At 39.8% G+C, this 19,654-nt stretch overlaps 1 protein-coding gene across 4 annotated transcripts in view; it reads left to right on the plus strand.

Moving 5' to 3' along the window:
* lrriq1 (leucine-rich repeats and IQ motif containing 1) overlaps nucleotides 1-19,654 on the plus strand; it is a 39,390-nt gene that overhangs the window by 16,947 nt on the left and 2,789 nt on the right. For 2 of the 4 annotated variants that reach the window (XM_044125063.1, XM_044125062.1), the window contains exons 14-23: nucleotides 1,040-1,202; nucleotides 2,612-2,737; nucleotides 3,655-3,744; nucleotides 4,748-4,848; nucleotides 6,088-6,159; nucleotides 6,269-6,357; nucleotides 7,257-7,355; nucleotides 14,473-14,587; nucleotides 15,752-15,812; nucleotides 15,939-16,035. In XM_044125063.1, coding sequence (XP_043980998.1) covers nucleotides 1,040-1,202; nucleotides 2,612-2,737; nucleotides 3,655-3,744; nucleotides 4,748-4,848; nucleotides 6,088-6,159; nucleotides 6,269-6,357; nucleotides 7,257-7,355; nucleotides 14,473-14,587; nucleotides 15,752-15,812; nucleotides 15,939-16,035 — 1,013 coding nt within the window. The remainder of the gene's footprint in view (nucleotides 1-1,039; nucleotides 1,203-2,611; nucleotides 2,738-3,654; nucleotides 3,745-4,747; nucleotides 4,849-6,087; nucleotides 6,160-6,268; nucleotides 6,358-7,256; nucleotides 7,356-14,472; nucleotides 14,588-15,751; nucleotides 15,813-15,938; nucleotides 16,036-19,654) is intronic. The other 2 variants (XM_044125065.1, XM_044125064.1) reach the window with 2 other exon arrangements.

Genomic DNA, 19,654 nt, shown 5'->3' on the forward strand with positions numbered 1-19,654 from the left:
TATTTTAACGGTTGAACTGTTAAACAAAATTTACTTTTTGAATGTGTTTGTACTTCAGTTTGGGTCTCTGTTGCCTCTCAAAACATTCCAAGCAATAAATAACAAATAACATTTGTGGCAATAAGTCAACATATTTTGGTGTCTGGAAATCGAGCTGTTTCAAAAACCTCCCAATTATGACATCACAACCAGGCGGCTGGTTTCATCGCTGTATGATGTACAATGGCTGCTGGAAAAGACGAGTGCTCTGTTGCTACAAAGCACTCGTCTTTATTATTAGTACATTTTGACTCCGGGTCGAAGATGTATGATTGCATCAATTGCACATCCATCTGCTGCTATTTTGATGTGTATAAAGTAGAAATATTGAGTTGGGTTAATTCCTTTTCTGGGTTGGAATAATAGGAGTCTAAAAGTAGTTGCTAAGGTAGTGTAGTCCATAGACCCACCCTAACCTTTTTAAAAGGAATCACAATGAGGTCTCTTTGAAATATATTTCCTTCTGTTTTTTGCCGTTCATCTACATGACATACTTTCATGACATTTCAGTGTCGCTAAAGTCTAACTTAAATATCCATATGTTCAAAAATGTGAAGAAAACCACACAGGCTGCGGTGTGTCTGCATTTTTTTCACGGGACTGCGTGTGATTTACTTTAATGGTACAAAACTGAACACAGCTGGAACAAAGCAAACACGTCACATTTCATCTCATTTGCTTCGTAGCAGCTGAACCTTTTTATTAGTTTCTGCTGCAGACCATTTGTCATCATTGGAGCCTCTTTTAGTTGATTTACAGTGAGAGATGTTGAAGATCTCCTTCATTTTAACACACCGCCTTATCATTAAACCTCTGCTATCTTTGCTAGGGTAATAGATCTTTGGTATGAGCCCTGGCTCAGGACAAGCCTTGTCTCTCATGAGTTCTTCACTCCATATTTCTGCTTCAAACCAAAAGAAAAGTCAGTTTTGAAAGGTGGTCAGTGTGATATTACTTACCTTGTGTGTTTGTCTATGTGTGTGAATTGTCACTTGAGCAGTGCAGCGGCCACTGTGGTTCAGAGGATGCAGAGGACGTCCGAGGAGAAATGTGGACATGCTGAAGCCTCGGCTATTAGAGGAGATGCAGACAAGCCGTTGTTTGAGCTTTCCGTTAATAACATGAACCCCGCTGGTGAAAACCACGCAGCAACTGTCATACAGGTAAAACCTTCCTGTCCAAGACTCAAAGTGTAGCTTCACGGAATCATTTTTAAGCTTTAGTAACACAAACCAAATGTTTGTCCACCTGAAGATTAATACTGGGAGGGAAAAATGACATGCGTAAGTCCCACAATTTCATCCATCTTTCCAAAAGTTCTGTCCCTGCTGAAGAAAACCTCCACAAACGGTGACGTTTTCTGCACAACGTCAGTGTTGGTCCCTTCTGAGCAGAGAGCCCCATATTCCATCCACTAGTTTCAATTGAGTTAAGTGACGTTTCTTAACATTTCTTCATTAGGACTAGATATTGACCTAGATATTGGTATTGATTGGTATTTGTTGTGGCTCTCTGCAGAGTTACTTTGTCCTTCTTGGCTCCTCTGGTTAATGCGCTGCTCGCTCTGCCTGTAGGTGTACATGGATGATGAGTTGGCAGATGTGCCATAATTTCAGATGAGGGATCGAACAGTGCTCGACATTCTGTTTTATAATGTATCTAGTTAAAACGTCTCCACAGCTTTATGTCCACCCCTAGTCTTCGTTGGTCAGCTTTTAATTAAAACAGTGACAGCAATGAGTGATTTTCCTTCTGCTTTGTGTTTGTCCACTACATAAAACTCCAAGAAAACACACTTCGAGTTCAATAAGTTTGTGGATATCCAAGGGACGCGAGCACTTTTGCAAGGCGATATATTTTCAATCAAACTCAACCAACCTGCAAAGCCTGTGAAATGTTTTAGGAGGGTATAAAGAGACCTGTGGATTTGTAAATAATGGCCGGCTCTGAAGCCACTTTCACACTTTGGATTTATGAATCTATACGTACACATCCTCGGTCATCAATCTGCTGGCCCCCAGCGTGTTCGGGACGTTTACTTGGCTAATCCTCTTCACTTAGCCGAGCGCTGCCGCTCTGAAAAAACACGCTACTCGCCACCTCTCTGATATCCTCTCTCAGCACAAGAAGTGTTTGATGAGTCCTTTAGGATTCTCCAGAGGAGAAAGCGGGGGTAGGAGAGTTAAAGGAACAGTATTTTGGGGTGTGTGTGTGTTGGATGGGTACGGAGTGATTAATCAGATTCCAGCGACGTGTGGTAGTAAGAGCTCTAGAATTCCTGCGAGGTTCGGCTTAAAGTGAAGCGTGCCCCCGCTCCACCACTTCCCTACAACCCTCTGCCTCCCCAGCTCCATTGGGAATTGGAGGATTTAGAGGCGCGCTGGAGCTCCATTTGTCTCAGAGCAACATGGAGTCATGCAGAGTTCAGAAAGCAGAACGTTCAGCAATTAAAATAAGGTCTAACATGTTTTATCTCTCTAATGGGATAACATGCAGTATTTACGTTTGGGGCCGTGATTCATAGACGGTGTTCAGACATTTTTCTTTTTTTCCTTTCCGCTCGTACCTCTAGGCATTTTGGAAGGGCTGCGCTCTGAGGAGGAGGCTCGCATCCGCCCTCGCTGCCTTCACGTGCCCTGACGCAGGAGAGGACGACGCCTTCGAAGAGCTGGACGTGGAGAAATTTGTCGTCGATGAGGTACGCAAGTTTGTGTTTACCTCTGGCCTATGGAAAATGTACATAGAGTATGAACCTTGCTTAAGAATTCAGGTCTGACGACTGGTTAAAAACCCAGCCACATTCACACCAAAAGGTGCACTGGTTAATTGACCCCGATTTTCTTAAATTGTGGAGATTGGTGATGGCCGATACTAAGGTTCGGCAATATGTCAGATTTTTCCCATCTGATATTTGTCAGTTTAACAAATTATGACGTATTCGTGCAGGTAACGTTTGGACTTCTTTTGTTTTGGACAAAACAATGTAAACGGGCATGTACTGATTTGCCGATTTAGATCAAAAATGTCCAAAAATCTAGGAACAAGTTGCCAAAAAATACAAAGTTGCATATTTGGGATTACTTGGGCTTCAAACGGGATGAAGAGGTAAACCACAGGCTGCTGCAAAGGACTCAAACCATCTGGTTGATTACGTTACGCAATCATTGTGTGCTACAGCTCCATCAACAAGCTGAACAAATGGCAGGAAAACATACATACAATTTTTTGCATGTCACGCCACTATTTCCAACTCAACAATTTTGTTGCTATGTTTAGCAACTTTTCAGACAAAAAAAATTGGAATCAGCAGTGATCGGGCAGAAAATTGCAATCAGTGCTCTCTTTGCTACATACTTACTCAGTTTGTATGTAACTTGTAGGTGTATTCTGAAATTGTGTAGATAAGAAAAAAAAGTCTGCATTAAATTCAAGTGCAAGCTTTCAAATTGAGTTAAATATTTAAGTTCTCTATTGATTCACCAGCTTTTCTCCGTGGAAAAAAAAATTATTTAAAAGTTCCAAATTAATACAACCCACACTACAGATAGGCAAGTTATGTTTAGTATTATGTACTGCATTATGCATAAATATTTGTTTACCATTTTCTGCTCAAAGTCAGCACTGGAGGAACGCTGGACATTGACCTTCTCTGAGGATTCCCCTCCTATGCATCACCCTGTGACAGAGCAACACTTACCTCCACAGGTAAACTCTTGTAGTTTTCTTAAATCCACTTAAATTGTGAAAATGGCCAGTTGTCATTGGCCAAAAAATTGTGATTTACCAGCCTATATTATGAAAATTTAAAAGCCACTTTCTTAGACCTGTTCCTTTTACATCTTACTTAACCCACACTACCTCACCTCTTCATCCCCTTTTCCTCAGAGCTTACACTCCCCCTCCCTGATTGATCTTTAAATTTATTCTTTTAAAAAAGAGGATTATTTCCCTGAGGGACTGAAGGTTGCTCAGCACCAGCAGATGTCATTTATCACACTGGCTGAAATGTCGTCCAGTTTTTTTCTTTTCTCCCCCCTTCTCTTACCTCTCGTTGGATCTTTTCTTTGGAGCATGCTCAGCACAGTACATCATGGTAGCCCACTCGGGCCAGCTGATGTGCTGCAGCTGCCGGTGTGGTCGGCTCCAGTCTGTGGAGGCTGGGCCGAGGTGCACATCAAAAGGCGATGATGAACAATTCCGCACTCGGACGGAGAGAAAACGGGACCTGGAGAGTGATTAAGCTGTTCGTCTGAGTTACAGTTGAGAGTTTCATGAGTAGGAAAACTGACTTGCGGTGAAATGTATCCATTAAATATTTAACATGAAAACAAACTTTTGATTTAAAAGTAATTGCCTGTTATTGTGTGTAGTGGAAGACAACAGTGCAGCAGCTTAAAGTACCTTCCACAATTATTTAGACCTCCGGTTAAGATCTGTAAAAACCTTGTCAATGCGTGTGTGTGTGTGTGTGTGTGTGTGTGTGTGTGTGTGTGTGTGTGTAACTGCCAGAAGGATGAAAACTTCTAAGGCAAAACCCAAAGAGAGAGCCCCCCCGAACCCAGCAGTCCAGGAACCTATCCTGGCATCCTTTTTTTTTTTTTTACCAGAACATAGTCATGTTGGCGTCCCAGCTCCCGCACCGACAACTGGCAGCAAGATCGCCTATTAATGTGTTAAACTCAAGTAATGTTGGTAATATCACTCCCAGGTTGTATTTCAGCCAACGCAGGCCTGGGTGGCTGACGAGAAAGAAGAAGAAGTGGAAGAAGAAGAAGAAGAAGAAGAAGTTTCAGCATGGAATTCTACTAGGTAATAAAGTGCAAAGACTCATTCCATTGACTATACAATTGCGCAATTGTACATTTCTAAAATAAATTTGTTAAATGGAAATATGGCAATTTGGAAAAAAAAAAATCCAAATCCTTTTATGATAAAAACAATTGGGTGCTAGGGTGAGGTGGGGCCTTTTGCCGTATCGTAATTATTTTTTTTTTTTTCTACAAAACTGCAATGGAAACACTTTTTGTGACACACGGGTCGCGTTATCTACATTGCATCAAGTTGTGGTTTGCCACTGCTGCAAACCACAAAGAAGACGACAACAGGAAGTAGTTGGAGGATAATGGTGCGGCATGTTTTTCAATGACGTATCGCGTGAACAAGTTGATTGACATGTGATTTTAATCATGCTTCTTATTTAATGGAAACACTGTTATTGAGACATTATCGGAATATTGACAAAGTTTTACCCTTTTGCAGCTACTATTGATCTAATGGGTTGAATTGCCTAATCTCCATATCAGGAAATTTTGTTCATTGAACTTGTCACAGAGATCCAAACCAGTTCCACTAAAATAGGAAATAAACCATAGTTGATTTCACATCAAAGTGAAGTTAAATTCTTTCTTAACATTTCGGAAATATGTTTGTTATGAAAGAAATGGATGATTTTCTGTAAAAGTACCTTACCCTAACTGTGAAATTTCCAAAATAATGCCAACATTTCTGAATCTGGCATGTTCCTTTGTTTTAAAAAGTCTTAGACTTTGTGGAAACCTCTGTTTAAATTAGGTAGCAGCTTGAAAAAACCTGACATAGACGTATCTAAAAAAATATAGCTTACAGTTTTTGCGCCTCCTTTGACTTCTTTTATACACACTCAGTTTGCTACTGAAAGTAGTAAATTCTAACTATTATTCCGAGGAATATTGTTAGCATGATTTGGTAGCATGCGACCAGATCTTGCTAACAACTGGCCATATTGAAAAACTTGAGAGTTTCAGTTCCTAACTAGTTTCTCATGCATCTCTGATAGTTTTGATTCATAATGTGTATGTTTTAAAAAAATAACTAAAAACTTTAACTTCTAATGTCAATTAGGTTACCAAATCTCGACATTATGACACAATTAAGCTAGAGATAGCCATATGTGTTAAAGTAAGCAAAAATTTATGCAAAAAAGACATGTTCACTTTTTTGTGATAATGAAAATATACATTCTTTTTAATATTGACATTTTTTTAAATATTGTAAATTTCTGGTTTTCAGAAGCAAGACTCCAGCTTCAACCTGGATTCACAGTGGTCTGTCTGAAAGATCAGAAAAAATTCTACAAGAATGGTAACTCATCATTATGTCTCATACACTGTTGCATTGTCCTTTATCAGTATAATGTGTGAATTCAATACAACAGAAGTTTTAGATAACGTCTCCGTCTCGCCGTCTGCAGGGGCTTTACCAATAGCCGCACAGCTTTTCTTATGCTGAAAAGGGCTCAGAAGATGAAGGCGACCAAAAAACCGCAGAAAAAACACGGAAGTAAGTGTGTAGCCCAACACACTGTAGAGACCGTAACTGCAGCTAAAGTTTGTTTGTTTCTTCCACTTCACAACTACTGCTTTTCACTACAAATAAGTTGAAGTTTGGATTTCTAATGCAAGAAAACTTGGACAAATCCCAATGGGATGTAACTACCACTTTACCTGTAGTCCCTGTTTTGTTTACTGGTTGAAGAAATTGATGGTTGGATTGTTTTGTAAAAATGCTCTTGTGTTTTAATGAAGATCTGCTTCCCTAACAACTTATTTTGTTAAATTAAAACAAACAAAAACAAAATCACACACAAATACCTCTGCCTATTTTTTTTTATTTTTTCCATTCTCATGTGCTTTTCTCCCAGTCTTGCCTCAGCAGCGGTGACCCTTTCCAGCCAATGTACACTAATGAGCCATAACAGGCAGCAGAAGCGGGGCCTGTCGCCTCTCATTGGCCCGTTTTTTTAAAAGCCAGCAAAATAAATAATAATTGTCAGGAGAGCTTCTGGCGAGTCGTCTCGTGACGACTTTCAGTCCACCTCGTCGTAACGGCTCAGCGTAGCCGCGGTGAAAGTTGACCTCACCTCTGCTCTGCTCTGCTCCGAGACACACTGCTCCTGACACGGATATCGTGCATGTAGGTCATGTACAGGGAGGCTGCTCTTTGATCATAATTGCAAATGCATGACTGAAATTGCGGCTCTCTTGTCATCTTGCGCCACCAACACACAGGTCTATGTCGGCTGTAACTGCTAATGGCATGTCCCTCAGTGGAACCAGAGCTCTGCTCTAATACTTTCCAATTCTTTCATCTTGTTTTTTTCTTTCTTGTTCTTCTTGTTTTTGCTTCTGGTTTTAAGCCTGCTATATCCCTCCTTGATGCTCTCTTTCGGTTCCTCTTAGATCCCTTTTTCAGTGTTGCCTTCAGTGGATGCAATTACCAAATAAACTCAGCAAAGGCGAGGAACAGGACTTCACGATGTGGCAGACTAACTTTAGGAGGTAGGACTTAAGATATGTTACAGTCCAGATTTTTAAGTCTTTGTTGTGTTTTCTTATGTTTGTTAAAAAACGTATATGTCTTCCATTTTTCCCATACTAAGCCCTTTACAGATCAAAGATTTTTTTTTTACCCAAGGGTATGGCAAAATGTACTTTCATGTAATGGCATGCAACGTAATGTATTACACATGCAATACACGTATTACCCTGCAGGGCATAAACCAAACTCCAGCGCGGTGGTTTTGAAACTTTTCAGCTATCGAGAAGAGCTTGTAGCATTTCCTGTGGACGCCTGGTATTCACAGGGGTTCAGGACCACAACCATTTATGAATAGCTAAAATCCAGAAATACTTGGGGCACCTCTAATAATCTTACAGCTTCCTATTTATTAGCTCAAACACCAAATTCACCTTCATATGCATTAATATGCACATTGGAAACCGCCTTAGCACTACAGCAGAAACTATCTTCTACAGGCAAGAAAAATAAATGGCGTTCCCTCTGATTAGCAAACGACAGAAAAATAGCTTGTCAAGAAGCATTGCATCTAGTTATCTCTCCTTCTCAAGCTGCCTTTTCTTTAGAATATGATCTATGAAAAAATCTGCAAATAGGTGAATTTATCTGCAAATAATTCGGAGTTAGGTTCCACGGAAAAATCTGTGAATACTATACCACGAATAGGCAGGAATCCACTGTTGCAGAAATAATAAAAGTGGTCAAAGTTTTCAAATGATTCGGTTCCACATTTGTATTTGTACAACCTCACAGTCAGCTGAAGTCAAGCTGAATGGGAGAAATCCCAGTTGGAGCACCGAATGGAGATGAGAATTGAGTGGAATTGCATAATAAGACAATGGCGATGCCAAAGAATTTCAATCATACTGTAAGTTTGAGTCAATGAGAGTCCAAAGTCAAGTTTGTTATAGCTTTATGTCCTTCTAAATATTTGTATTCATGTCTATCATACAAGAATTCATAGTGTGATGAAATAGACTATAAAGACAACACAAAAGATGTACATTTCAAGTTGACGTTGTTGTAAATTGGAAGGTTTATAGCAAGAGAATGTTTTTGCAAGTATCAGCTGTGTTATTTACCTTTATCACAATAAAGAGCTTTAAGGCTCAACTGTTGCAGGTTTGTGATCCCCAATGAGTTCCCAATCCTAACTTTTGAAGACCGTAATCTCAACATGAGCTCAATATGAGGGAGGAGACTGCGTGCGTTGTGAGGATCGAAAGGGGTGGGGGTGCGCGTTGTGAGCTGGCGCAAGACTCAACCCTCGGCATCCGGTGTACGATTTTCAAAATAAAAGCTCCTCCAGACTCAATACATAGAACGGACATATTTAATTATTTCTTGCGCGGCCCGGTACCAATTGGTCCACGGACCGGTACCGGTCCGCGGCCCGGTGGTTGGGGATCACTGATCTAGATGAACCGGAGTTTTCCAGTTCATATTAAGCTGTTGAATCAATTTAAACAGCTCCATTAGCTGGTCGTGTCACCTGGCATTCATGGCTAGTTCACAAGTGATTTTTTTGCAAGTCCAAGTCAACTCTTATGTTTTTGATCTCAGGTCTAAGTCCAGCCCCAAGTCTTTGATTTCAATTCTTTGATCTCAAGTCCAGGTCAACTCAAGTCTTTGATCTCAAGTTCAAGTTAATGGGCTGTTGTTGTCTCAACCTTCCAGACCACTCAGGTCTTGTGGTTCTGACCCACTCTACATCCGCAAAATGGCCGAAACACTGAGTTCCGTTAAATCACAACTAAAGACCCACCTGTTTAGTGTTGCCTTTGACCCATGATCACTGGAACATTGACCAACATACTTGATGTGAATTGATGATTTTGATGTTGGCACTTGAGAGAATGTAACGTTTCTTTCTGATGACTGCATGATGATGCCTTGTTGCTGAAAAGTGCTATGCCAATAAACTTGATTGATTTAAGAGATGACCATGAGTTGACAAAAAGGATAGACGAGTCGTGGTTACACTCCTCTCCTGACCTGTGGAAGGCCCCCCCCCACCTCCTCCGGATCCTTTCCCAGTGCCCGGGGCCTCGGCAGCCTCAGCCCAGCCCGGCCCAGTCAGCACTCCCCGGCAGGGGCTAACGTTTCAGGCTTTGACTCAAGCCCCTTCTGGAGGTGATTAGCCCCAAACCCATGACAGATTCTTTCCGAGATATCTGACGCGGCATGTTTATTTTATCCGGGCTCGTTGTGTGGATGTGCTGGACATGAGTAACCCACTTGAAATGGGTATCGGCTTACACGTGCAAAGAGAGACACAAGAGAGACGACGGTGCAAAGACTTTGAGAAATCTTCTTTTTTAAGAGCAGAAAACCGAGCTATACATTTCCCCGTTTTATTTAATTTGTATCTTTCACTGCGAGAATGCTCCGTGGGACGGAGATGTTTCATGCCTCCGAGCGCTTCTGCTAATTTCCACTCTTACTTTTCCACCGACAGCTTCCACTCGTCGCCTGGAGGCACACACTCCCACTCTGTTCCAGTCGAACTTCAACTTCATCAAACATCTGTCCTCAAGTCACAGCGCCTGACGGATCTGTGTTTTTATTTCAGCCGCGGACCCCTACCTCTTGAACACTTAACTCGGTTTCACACTTCATGTCATCAACAAAGTCGAGCTGAAACTCAACCGCTGTGTTTATCTCCAATCCTCCAAAATACCTCAATCTTATAACATTTGCCGCCTCCCATGTGCTTTCAGTTCACAAGCTCCTATATACACTGTCCAAAGGAGAAAATCTTCTCTCTGTTTAGGAAGTGTTGGCACACTTAAGAGGCGAGCAGAGCAGTTGGAGCAGTCTGAGCTACTAACATGGATAGACATCCTACTGAAAACACTAAGTCAGTCATGTCTCAGACATGCTCTAATTCATCTTCCACTTTGCACATGCCATTTAAACTTTAAACACCGCTTGTAATGCACTTTGAAATGTCTCAATTTAAGCGGGGTGTACAGACAGGACCACATTTAGATTTTTAGATGTAGTTGGAGGTCGTTCTTTCCTGGTTTATCTCAGGCAAGATTTCGTAAACAAGTCTGTGATGTATTTTGATTTTGGTGAGCAGAATGTAGCCACTCCACCCCCCTAGTTGTGGATGTTAATTTTTATTTTTATTTTTGTCATAACTGTGTTGTTTTTCAGAGTACAACAGGATTAAAAACAAGAATCAACAAACAAGAATGCCTGGCAGAAAATGAAACAAAATGCAGATTTGGTTTTAAATGTTTGATCAGCTGATTGTCAGTGTATTTTCAACAATATTCTTCAAAACCTCAGGATAAGGTACTGACATTGTTTGGCCCATTACACCTTAATTTTTTAAGGCATTCTGTTGTAGATTGACTGCATTGTTTGGGACTTATTTTCCCACTTTATGCAATGTTTGGCTAAGCTTTAGCTTCATATTTGACTCTGGAATATGTTCGTTTACTGAGCAGTTCAGGGTTCAATCAATGACTACAGGTCCTGTGGCTGCAAAAAAACCTGAATCATACACCTGCTTTCAAAATGCTTGGGTATTAGGATGAGGTCTTTGTTCTGGTATGTCAATTGATTTCTGCCAAACTTGATTAAAGTTTACCCAAATACCTCTATTTTGAGCCAGATGACATGGTTGGGTTTTTGTAAATTCTATTGATATTGATTGTTCTGTTCCTGGCTCTCTTAAAGGGACAGTATTATGTAAAATCGACTTTTTCAAGCTTTACATCATGTTGTGATGTTATTCCCTCATCAAAAACATACCTGGAGTGTTGCTTTGATTATTTCATGCATGTCTGAGAAATCTTTTAATCTCCCGTGGCAACCATTCAGCTGTGCAAAACGCCTCATTGGACCTGGCTCTGCCTTCAAGGACAAAGTTCCTCCTCAGGGAAGCAGTTTCCAAGAGCAGCACTCCCCCGCTGCTCTCCTCCCACTCAGCTCCTTCAGACTAGCCAGCAGCAATTAGCAAACACCTGGTGGAACATCTGCTGAACTGATTAAATGAGCTGTTTCTCAGTGAAACACTGGTGAAGTCGTTGTTAAAGGGCTAATAGAAGAGCCATGTTCTGATGACTTCCTGAAGACGGAACGTAGGAAAGAGCAAGAGTTTCTTAAAGGGACAGAGGCCCAATTTGAATGTGTAAATTATAATTTTAAGATGTTCAAGTCATTTTTGATATACTAAATGAAGGTTACATAGTTACTTCAGTGTGCCATGACATGATTCCATATGGCTGGAAAAAGCATAATACTGCCTCTTCAATTGTCTTAAATTATTTTTTTTACTTGTGAATAATCTTTTTCACTGTTGAATGCTGGACTCTAGAATTGGTTTTCTAACAATTTCTTCTTAAAGACTTCTTCTGATGTTTTTCCTCCTGGGTGATTTACCCAACATTCCCTCTGTTCCAGAACAGCAAATTGTCAAAACCCCTGCATTTTTCAGGGTGGTAATAAATTAAATCAATTGCTACTTTCCCTCCTTGAACTTCTGAAAGCAGCAATTTTGTTTCCAGTTTTACTGTGTACTGTTTTTTTTCTCCATTTATTTAGTTGAATAAAGAGAAAATCATTTCTATTAGAGCCTGATAGGTGGAAACTAAAAAGAGTATAACTTGGCTTTACGACATGTGACTGTATTTGCTTTAGATATTCAAAATGTATGAATGCCAAGCACATTGGATGTTTTGTTAATTTAACCTTTTTTTCTTTTTTTTTTTAGTGACAACAGGTTTACAATGTGCAAAACTCTATGGTACCATTCAATTTACTGTTTCGTAGAACTGCACAAATTTCATTTTCCCTGGCAGATACTGAGGTTGGACCTGCCAGTTCTGATTCCTGACAGATTCTGATTCAAGAACCATAAAACATTAAAGACAAACAAATATTTGGCAGGTTATTTCATAGAGGTAGTGGTCTATGGTCAGATTCAGGGTTACGATTACCTAAACTATCAGAGAATTATGGAGTTATAAGGTGATCCTAAAGCTTTTTCTTTTTTCTTTTTTTTTTTTGTTAAACAAACAAAAAATGTTTTTTTCGTTTTGATTCATTTGATCAATAGGGACAAATGGACTTGGGAAATAAAATGTTTTGATTATAAATATCATCACCTCCCTAAAATAATGGCCAAAGTCATTTTTGCCCAAAAGTAATTTAGGACAAAAAATTACCATTATTTCAGAAAGGTGACGACACGGAAAATGAAAGTTGTTTAAGTATTTGACCTTCTGACCCAAGCTGAGAAATCAGAGCAAATCAGAGGAAAATAGTTTAATATGTGAAATACTTCTGATCCATTCTGATCCATCGCAAGAAAAAAATTGGACAAGGCTTTGCGGTTTTCAACCGATTCCTTAAAGGGGCAGCGTTATGTAAAATTCATGTTTTTGAGCTCCATGTCAAGTTGTAATGTTATTCCCTCCTCAAAAACACAACTGGAGTGTTGCTTTGATTCCATCACGCATTAGACACCGCTCCTCCTCAGCATTGCAGTTCCCAAGCTTCTGACTGAGTGGGGAGGTTTCCTCAGCTCCTTCAGACTAGCCAACAGCAATTAGCAAGCACATGGCAGAACTGCACATCTGCTGAGCTCATTATAAGAGCTACTTCTCACTGCAACGCTGGTGAAAATGTTGTTAAAAGGTTAATAGAGGAGTCATGTTATGATGACTTCCTGGAGGCGGGGTCTCAGAAAGAACAGGAGTTTCTTAAAGAGACAGAGACTCAATGTCAAGGCGTTAAATATCAAAAGCAAATTTTTTTTAAGTCATATTTAATATTTATTGCATTTTTATAACAACTGACCTTAACATAATTACTTGATTGTGCTATTGATAGGCAGCTTATGCCTGGAAAGTGCATTATGCTGCCCCTTTAATTGCCCTCGGTTAGCCAGGGGGGCTAAAGCCTCCTAACTTTCTGATTCAGAGTTATTTTAGTAGACACTAGATCACTTAATGTGCCTATGAGCCCCGTTAAATAGGCGTGACTCCTACAGGCCCTGTCTTGATCTTGATGTCCAGCAGAGGAATTGGCAGGGATTCAGAAGGTTGGAGAAGGTCAGGAAGGAGCTCTGGGTTTTCTGAAGGGAAAGGGACAAGAGAGACAGGACGGGAGCTGGAAGGGCGGGAGTTGGTTTGGGGGGAGTGAATGCTAGACGAGAGTAGCATTAATGCAGACTGTATATCACCGAATTCATCTTGGATTACCTCCACACAATGAGAATCACAGTGATGGTAAATTATCATTAGCTGCTTTTAAACCATTCATATAAAACCCTGATTTAATTAGTGCGTATAAAACAGTTTATGGGCAATTTTTGAGTCATTCAGTGAGTTATTGGTAATTATTTAATTACTTTAATTGTCCGGTTTTAAGAGAAAGCAGCTGCAAAATAAAAAATAAATAAATAAAAGAAGAATCTGTAGCAATTTGGGCTGCAAATGCTGCGTTTCTCTCTCAACTTTCGGAACTGCGTACAGCCATTTCCTGGCCTTTGTTGCCCCGGAGGGAGGCATCCATCACTTGACATTTTTAGTGGGGCCTTTCAATTAACCCATGAAAACTGTAAAGCCTTTCTCCTCTTTTCTTTTCGGGTTTTTTTTTTTCCTCTTTCTTTTTTTACAGCTCCACAAAAGCGAGTAAATCGCTTAAATAAATGCGTCATTAGTTCCAGCGCCGGACTGTCAAAATTCATTATCAGTTTACACCCATCCACTGCGGCTTTACTGTCACTGCAGCGTAAATGTTTACTTTGAATTATGGCCTTATTATGGGATTTCAGCACGTGTCGTAAATCAGGAGCCCTTTCAGATTTCCCTCCGCAACAAACTGCTACGTGTTGCTTTGATTGGGTTTCACAAAAGGCTGCAGGCCCTCACAGAGCTGCAGGAGAAATGACAAAGAGGCTTTCGTCAGCATCATTTGGATATTTTATGATGATCAAATTAACGGAACAAACCTGGCTAACTGTTACTAGCATTTCCTATGATGAGCTTGCTCTGTGCATACAATTTAGATCGTCTCATAAATAAGAGCGAGCAAAATACAGGCTTTTCACTTTTATTTCCTGGGTTTTGTCGGGTGCAGGCGGCGAGGCCCAGTTGGGTCTTCGGTGGGCAGAGCAACCGGAGCAGACGAGGCGGCGACAAGCTGAGCAACAGCTGGAGACGCAGGTCGCTCTGCGTGAGCGGCACTCAGAGAGGTGAGGCGACTCATGTTGCTGCTGGATGTGTTTCATAAATAAATTCAAATAAATTCATCTTTTATCGTCGCAATGTAATCTCACGAGAAAGAAAAATTATTTTTTTTTGTTTTTATAAAATTTCTTTTTTACCAGACTTACTGTTGTACCTGATCATTTCTGTAACATAATCCAACTTGAGATGTTTTTGTATGTCTTTATACATACAAAAAAGACATATGTTGATGTTGATCTTATTAGCTGCGTTTCCATTACAAATGTGTAAAAATCTTCATATATATTCTTCAGATCTTGAAAAACACAATTTCACAATTCTATTGTTTCCATTGAATAAGAAATTAAATTAAAATCACACATGAATAAGCTTGTTCACTCCATAAGTCATTAAAAATCATGGAAGCGACGGATGTAATGTGAATATATTTGTATTTCAGCCATGGTACTAGCGTTCATCGTCTATTAGCCATCAGCAGCTATGTACGGGGTGTTTTGGGAAAATTGTAGTCAGTGAATTTACAGAGGAGCTACTTTTTATGAACTGTGTGATGCTGCGAGTGAGAGTTCGGGTGGAGCCAGCTGCACATTGTCCGAAAAAAAACAAAAACAAACCATCTTCCTCCTACTACTTCCTGCTGCCTCTTTAGTTGTTTCTGCCAGTAGCAACATCCTCGTGTGATGAGAAAAAAGTGCTTCCATTGCAGCTTTGCAAAGCACATTTATTTTGATACGGTCAAAAGCTCACTTCGTCCTAGTGGAGCAACGTTGTTTTTTTTTTTTTGCAGAAAATGTGAGTTTTTTTGAAAGTTGGCGTGTTCTCCTTTTTGTGATTTCAATTTTCACAATTTTATGGTTAATGGAAATGCAGCTAGCAAATACATTATGGAAAAGAGCCCCATTTCTACTACGATTGAATATTCCCATATTGAAGGCGGTTGGCTACAAGTAAGACTCTCCTTGCTTAAACTCGCCCTTATTTGCATTCAGAACTAAAAGTTTTAAAGAAGTGGAACTGTGAAAATCGAGGCTGGAAGCAGAGCTACCGCCTTCCTACCTGTCCTCATATGGACTTTGTTTCTGCTGTAGTTGGAACTGGAGAGAACTCTGTGTTCTCTCGAGCTCCAAGTTTAGATGAATGATCTAAACTTTTGTTATTTTTATCCCCAGGGGACAATTTTTACCAGAGATAAGATCATCCATTGTGAGCAGAAGTACAGTTCAGGTTGCGGTGAGTATTGTCGCTTCCTGTCTCCTGGATCCTGCACGGTTGACCGTGAATTGTTATCAGCACAGATTCTTCAGGTTTCTGAAGTCAGAAAAAGACACAAACTTTGTGATTTTATGGTGTTTGCAGGCATTTGGAGCTCAACCCGACGCCACAAGACTCTGCTCCTACAGCGGTTTGATCGCCCCACTCTGCAAAGTGAACAGAAGCAGCGTGACTCGTGCAGGTCGGTTTTAGGCACATTTTTCTGTATTATTTCAATACAGATTATTAAAGTGATTTACTTTAAAGGAGATATGTTACAAAATGTGTTAGAGCAACAATTCCCAAGTTCCATCCACTGTGGTGTCCATCAAGGCCTTTGTGATTATTAATTTATGTTTTGTAAAGGTACAGTAAGAAAAAGTAACACCTCCCAGAGCGGTTTAGACATGCTAATTGCAGATTAGGATGGCTTATTTTTGGCAACCTTAAAAACTTTTAGCGCAAGTAACTTTCCTATTATTTTTCAGGATAAATTCTAAAGGTTTGTAAACTGTCAGCTGAAAAAAGTTTAACGTGTGTTGAAGTTTTGGTTATCAACTGTTAAAAATTCGTCAAGTAGTTTATCTTTATGCTCAAGTTTTCTCTCCCTTTCCCCCCCGATAACTTTATTTCAACCAAGAAAGATTCAGGAACAAAATAAAAGAAGAACAAGATGTAAACATAAGTAGAATATCTCATAAACCATGAAAATTATAACGTCAAAATTAGAATTGGCGCTTGGGGGTTGTTGTCTTTGAAAGGCAAATATATTTAAAACTGAAGTTAGCACTTTAGCATTAAAAACTAATGTGCTTCAGCATTAGCTAACGTACAATGTTTATGATGATTAATGTTTATGATTAGATTGGGAAGTTTTAAAGAAAAAAAAAGTGTTAATTTGTTAGGATCCACAAAAAAGCTAAAAATATTATCAAATTGTTAGATTTTAACCACATAAATTTAAAAAAGTTTTTTTTTTTTAAACTAATTATAATTAGTGAAATTCAAAAATGATTTTATGAACTGGACTTTTTACAATTCATGTCATTAAGATTTTAATTAATATGAGATATTGATCACTGGCCAAATTAATATTCATAAGATTATCAGCTTCACAGTCACTGTGGATTTTGTATGACTGAATTTAAATCTCCACACCATTTACCGAGCTTTTGATTTGGAACTTGGGCTTATGTAGAAGCTTAAGATACATTGTTAATTTAAAAAACAAACAGATCTAATCTGTTTCTATAAATTGTAAGCAGTAACATTCAGGTTTGTGTTCCTTCGAAAGTGTCAACAAATAAACTGTTCAGACGGAAAAGGATGTGCCAGTATGAAAAAAAAACAAACAAGCATTTTATTTGAAAAAAATATGTGTTATTACCTATTAAGTGAGTGTTAATCGAGTGTTATAAAGGCAGGTTTAGTGCAGCTACATTCAAGCTTGCTTTTTTTTGCATGTATGTGGTGATATTGATGGAGTGGTAGGGGAGGCGGGGGCCACAGGGGTCGGGCTCGGGACAAGGTGCCGTGAAATCTGTCCTGGGAGGAAGTGGACAGTCATTCAGTGAAGAATGACTGGCCCTTATGTCAGGACAAGTGAGGCACTCAGGAGTTGGAGTGACAAAGATGCTACTGACAGACTGACAGCAGATGACCGCTTTAAACAAGCTCAGGAATTCCAGTGAAGGAGAGCCCTGTCCCCTCCTCTAACGAAGCCAAATTGAATTGGGCTGACGGTTTCCGAATCATGTCCACGAGGTGCAGCGGCTGCCCAGCAAACACAGACGCTGCTGGAGAAAGAAGACTCTCTCTTTGTCCGAACGGATGAAGACGGCACTTACAGGAGCTGTCCAGGGCAAATTGAAATATGAATGTGTGTTTAAGGCAATAGCATTTGTAAATAATAATAAAAAAAAAACCAAACAATTACTGATTTCATAAACTGAGCAGGGTATGAAATGGGCTCTGTAAGCAGTAGATATGTGAATCTTTCCTTGTCCTTCAATTCCCATTTTTAGGGTCAAGATATGACTCAGGAGGGATTTTTAATTAAGAAATGAATTTTTCTATTAAGGCGTACAGTAAAGGACCCTGTGAGGCAGCGGTTGGTTGAGTTGAATGAATCGCTTGGTGCCGTTTGACCAGCGTGGGACGGTGTCAGCTGGACTTTATGAGTGTTTGGCAGCGGCAGGCGATCCAGACCCACCAACTCTGAGCTCAGTCCAACACCTAGTGGAGGATTTGTTTTGTTTTTAAAGTCATTGAAGACGCACAATTGGACATTACCTAACACAGCAACAATCTTTACTAAATCACTCTCAGCCCGCCTGGCTGTTGCTCACAACAACGCGGTGCCGTCCCTTTAAACTGTTTCGAACTAGACTAATAACGCCAAATTGACACAAACACAGTCCAAACCTAAAGAGATTTTATTGGGTTTGACTTGTGAGCATAGATACTTCATACTTTACTTTGCTTTTTGGAGTTGGATCAATGCCCCCCCACCCCCCACCCCCTCCTCCAACTAAATATGACCCCAACACCCCCAACTCCTCCCCACCCTTAAATGTTTGTCTCCCTGTGTGGGGAAGCTGTGGAGACCAGAGCTCTACACGTGGAACGCATCATATGCAGTGAAAACTCAGCCTTTGTTCTGTGTGTATGAAAAGCTTTGTGCTGATCCTGCGCTGAGGTGACGCAGCTTTACCCAGCTTCTGCAGGGCCCAGTAGAGAAACACTGGATCTTACCCACCGCACACTTTGGCGTCAAATTCTGTCAGCTTCTGTCAATTATAGGGAACTTTTATTTTGTTATTAATTTAGTTTTATAATTATTTGATAGACCACATGGGGAAATAATGAGTAATTTTCAAAAAGACTCAAATATCACCTGTTCAAAAAAAAAGAAAGAAAGAAATAAGTTTGGTGCTAAATATGTAATTTGATTTATTACGTAAATCAGGGGTGTCCAAAATGAGGCCCGTGGACCATTTTCAGCCCTCAGAATAATTTCTGGCGGTCCGTGGTCACAGCTCTAAAATAGCTTGTACTTTCACTTGATGTAGAGGTGAAATTTTACAGATGGCAGGCTGTTCAGAAACAATACAATTACAATGTAAAATGTAAAGGGCAGCACAAAGTAGTCATCCAGATTTTTACTTTTAGTTTCAGCGACCAGAAACATCCAGTGGCTTTTCAGAAAGTGCAGTTTTGGTCATTTAATACACTCAGCAAAATAAAGGAAGAGTTAACCACTTATAGATTTTGCTGCTTAAAAAATACCAAAGAAAAAAAAAGAAAAATCTGAAAAAATGAAAACTTTAGGCCATGGTTTTGTCCCCTCCTCCCTTCTGTTTTTTATCTAATGATTTGGACATCGCTTGTCTGCAGAAATCTTATTTCTTTGCTTCTTTTATTAAAATGTTCTGTTTACATTGCTGTTTGTTTAGCAAGTAAAATGAAAAAATATATTATTTTTTCTATAATTAGGAAGAAAAAAATACAAAAATGATAAGTTGTGGCCCTAAGTAGTTTCAACTTGACATTTTTGGTTAGTGATGGGACTTACGGCTCTTTGAAGGGAACCGAATCTTCATCATTCGTTCACCTCAAAGAGCCCTGCAAATTATTCCTTTTTAGAAAATGTTACTTTTTCTATGAACTATATTACCCATAGTATAGTTTTGCATTGACAAAGTGTTTGAAAGACAGACTCAAGTCCTGTCGTTCAGGTTAAAGAGCCTTTGAAAAGAATGGGATCGTCTGTGAACGTCCCGTCGCCGTTTTTGACCCCCGTGCCGAAACGTTTAGACACC

This window comes from Gambusia affinis, linkage group LG08 (genome assembly GCF_019740435.1).
Source record: "Gambusia affinis linkage group LG08, SWU_Gaff_1.0, whole genome shotgun sequence".
NCBI classification, from domain to species: Eukaryota; Metazoa; Chordata; class Actinopteri; order Cyprinodontiformes; family Poeciliidae; genus Gambusia; species Gambusia affinis.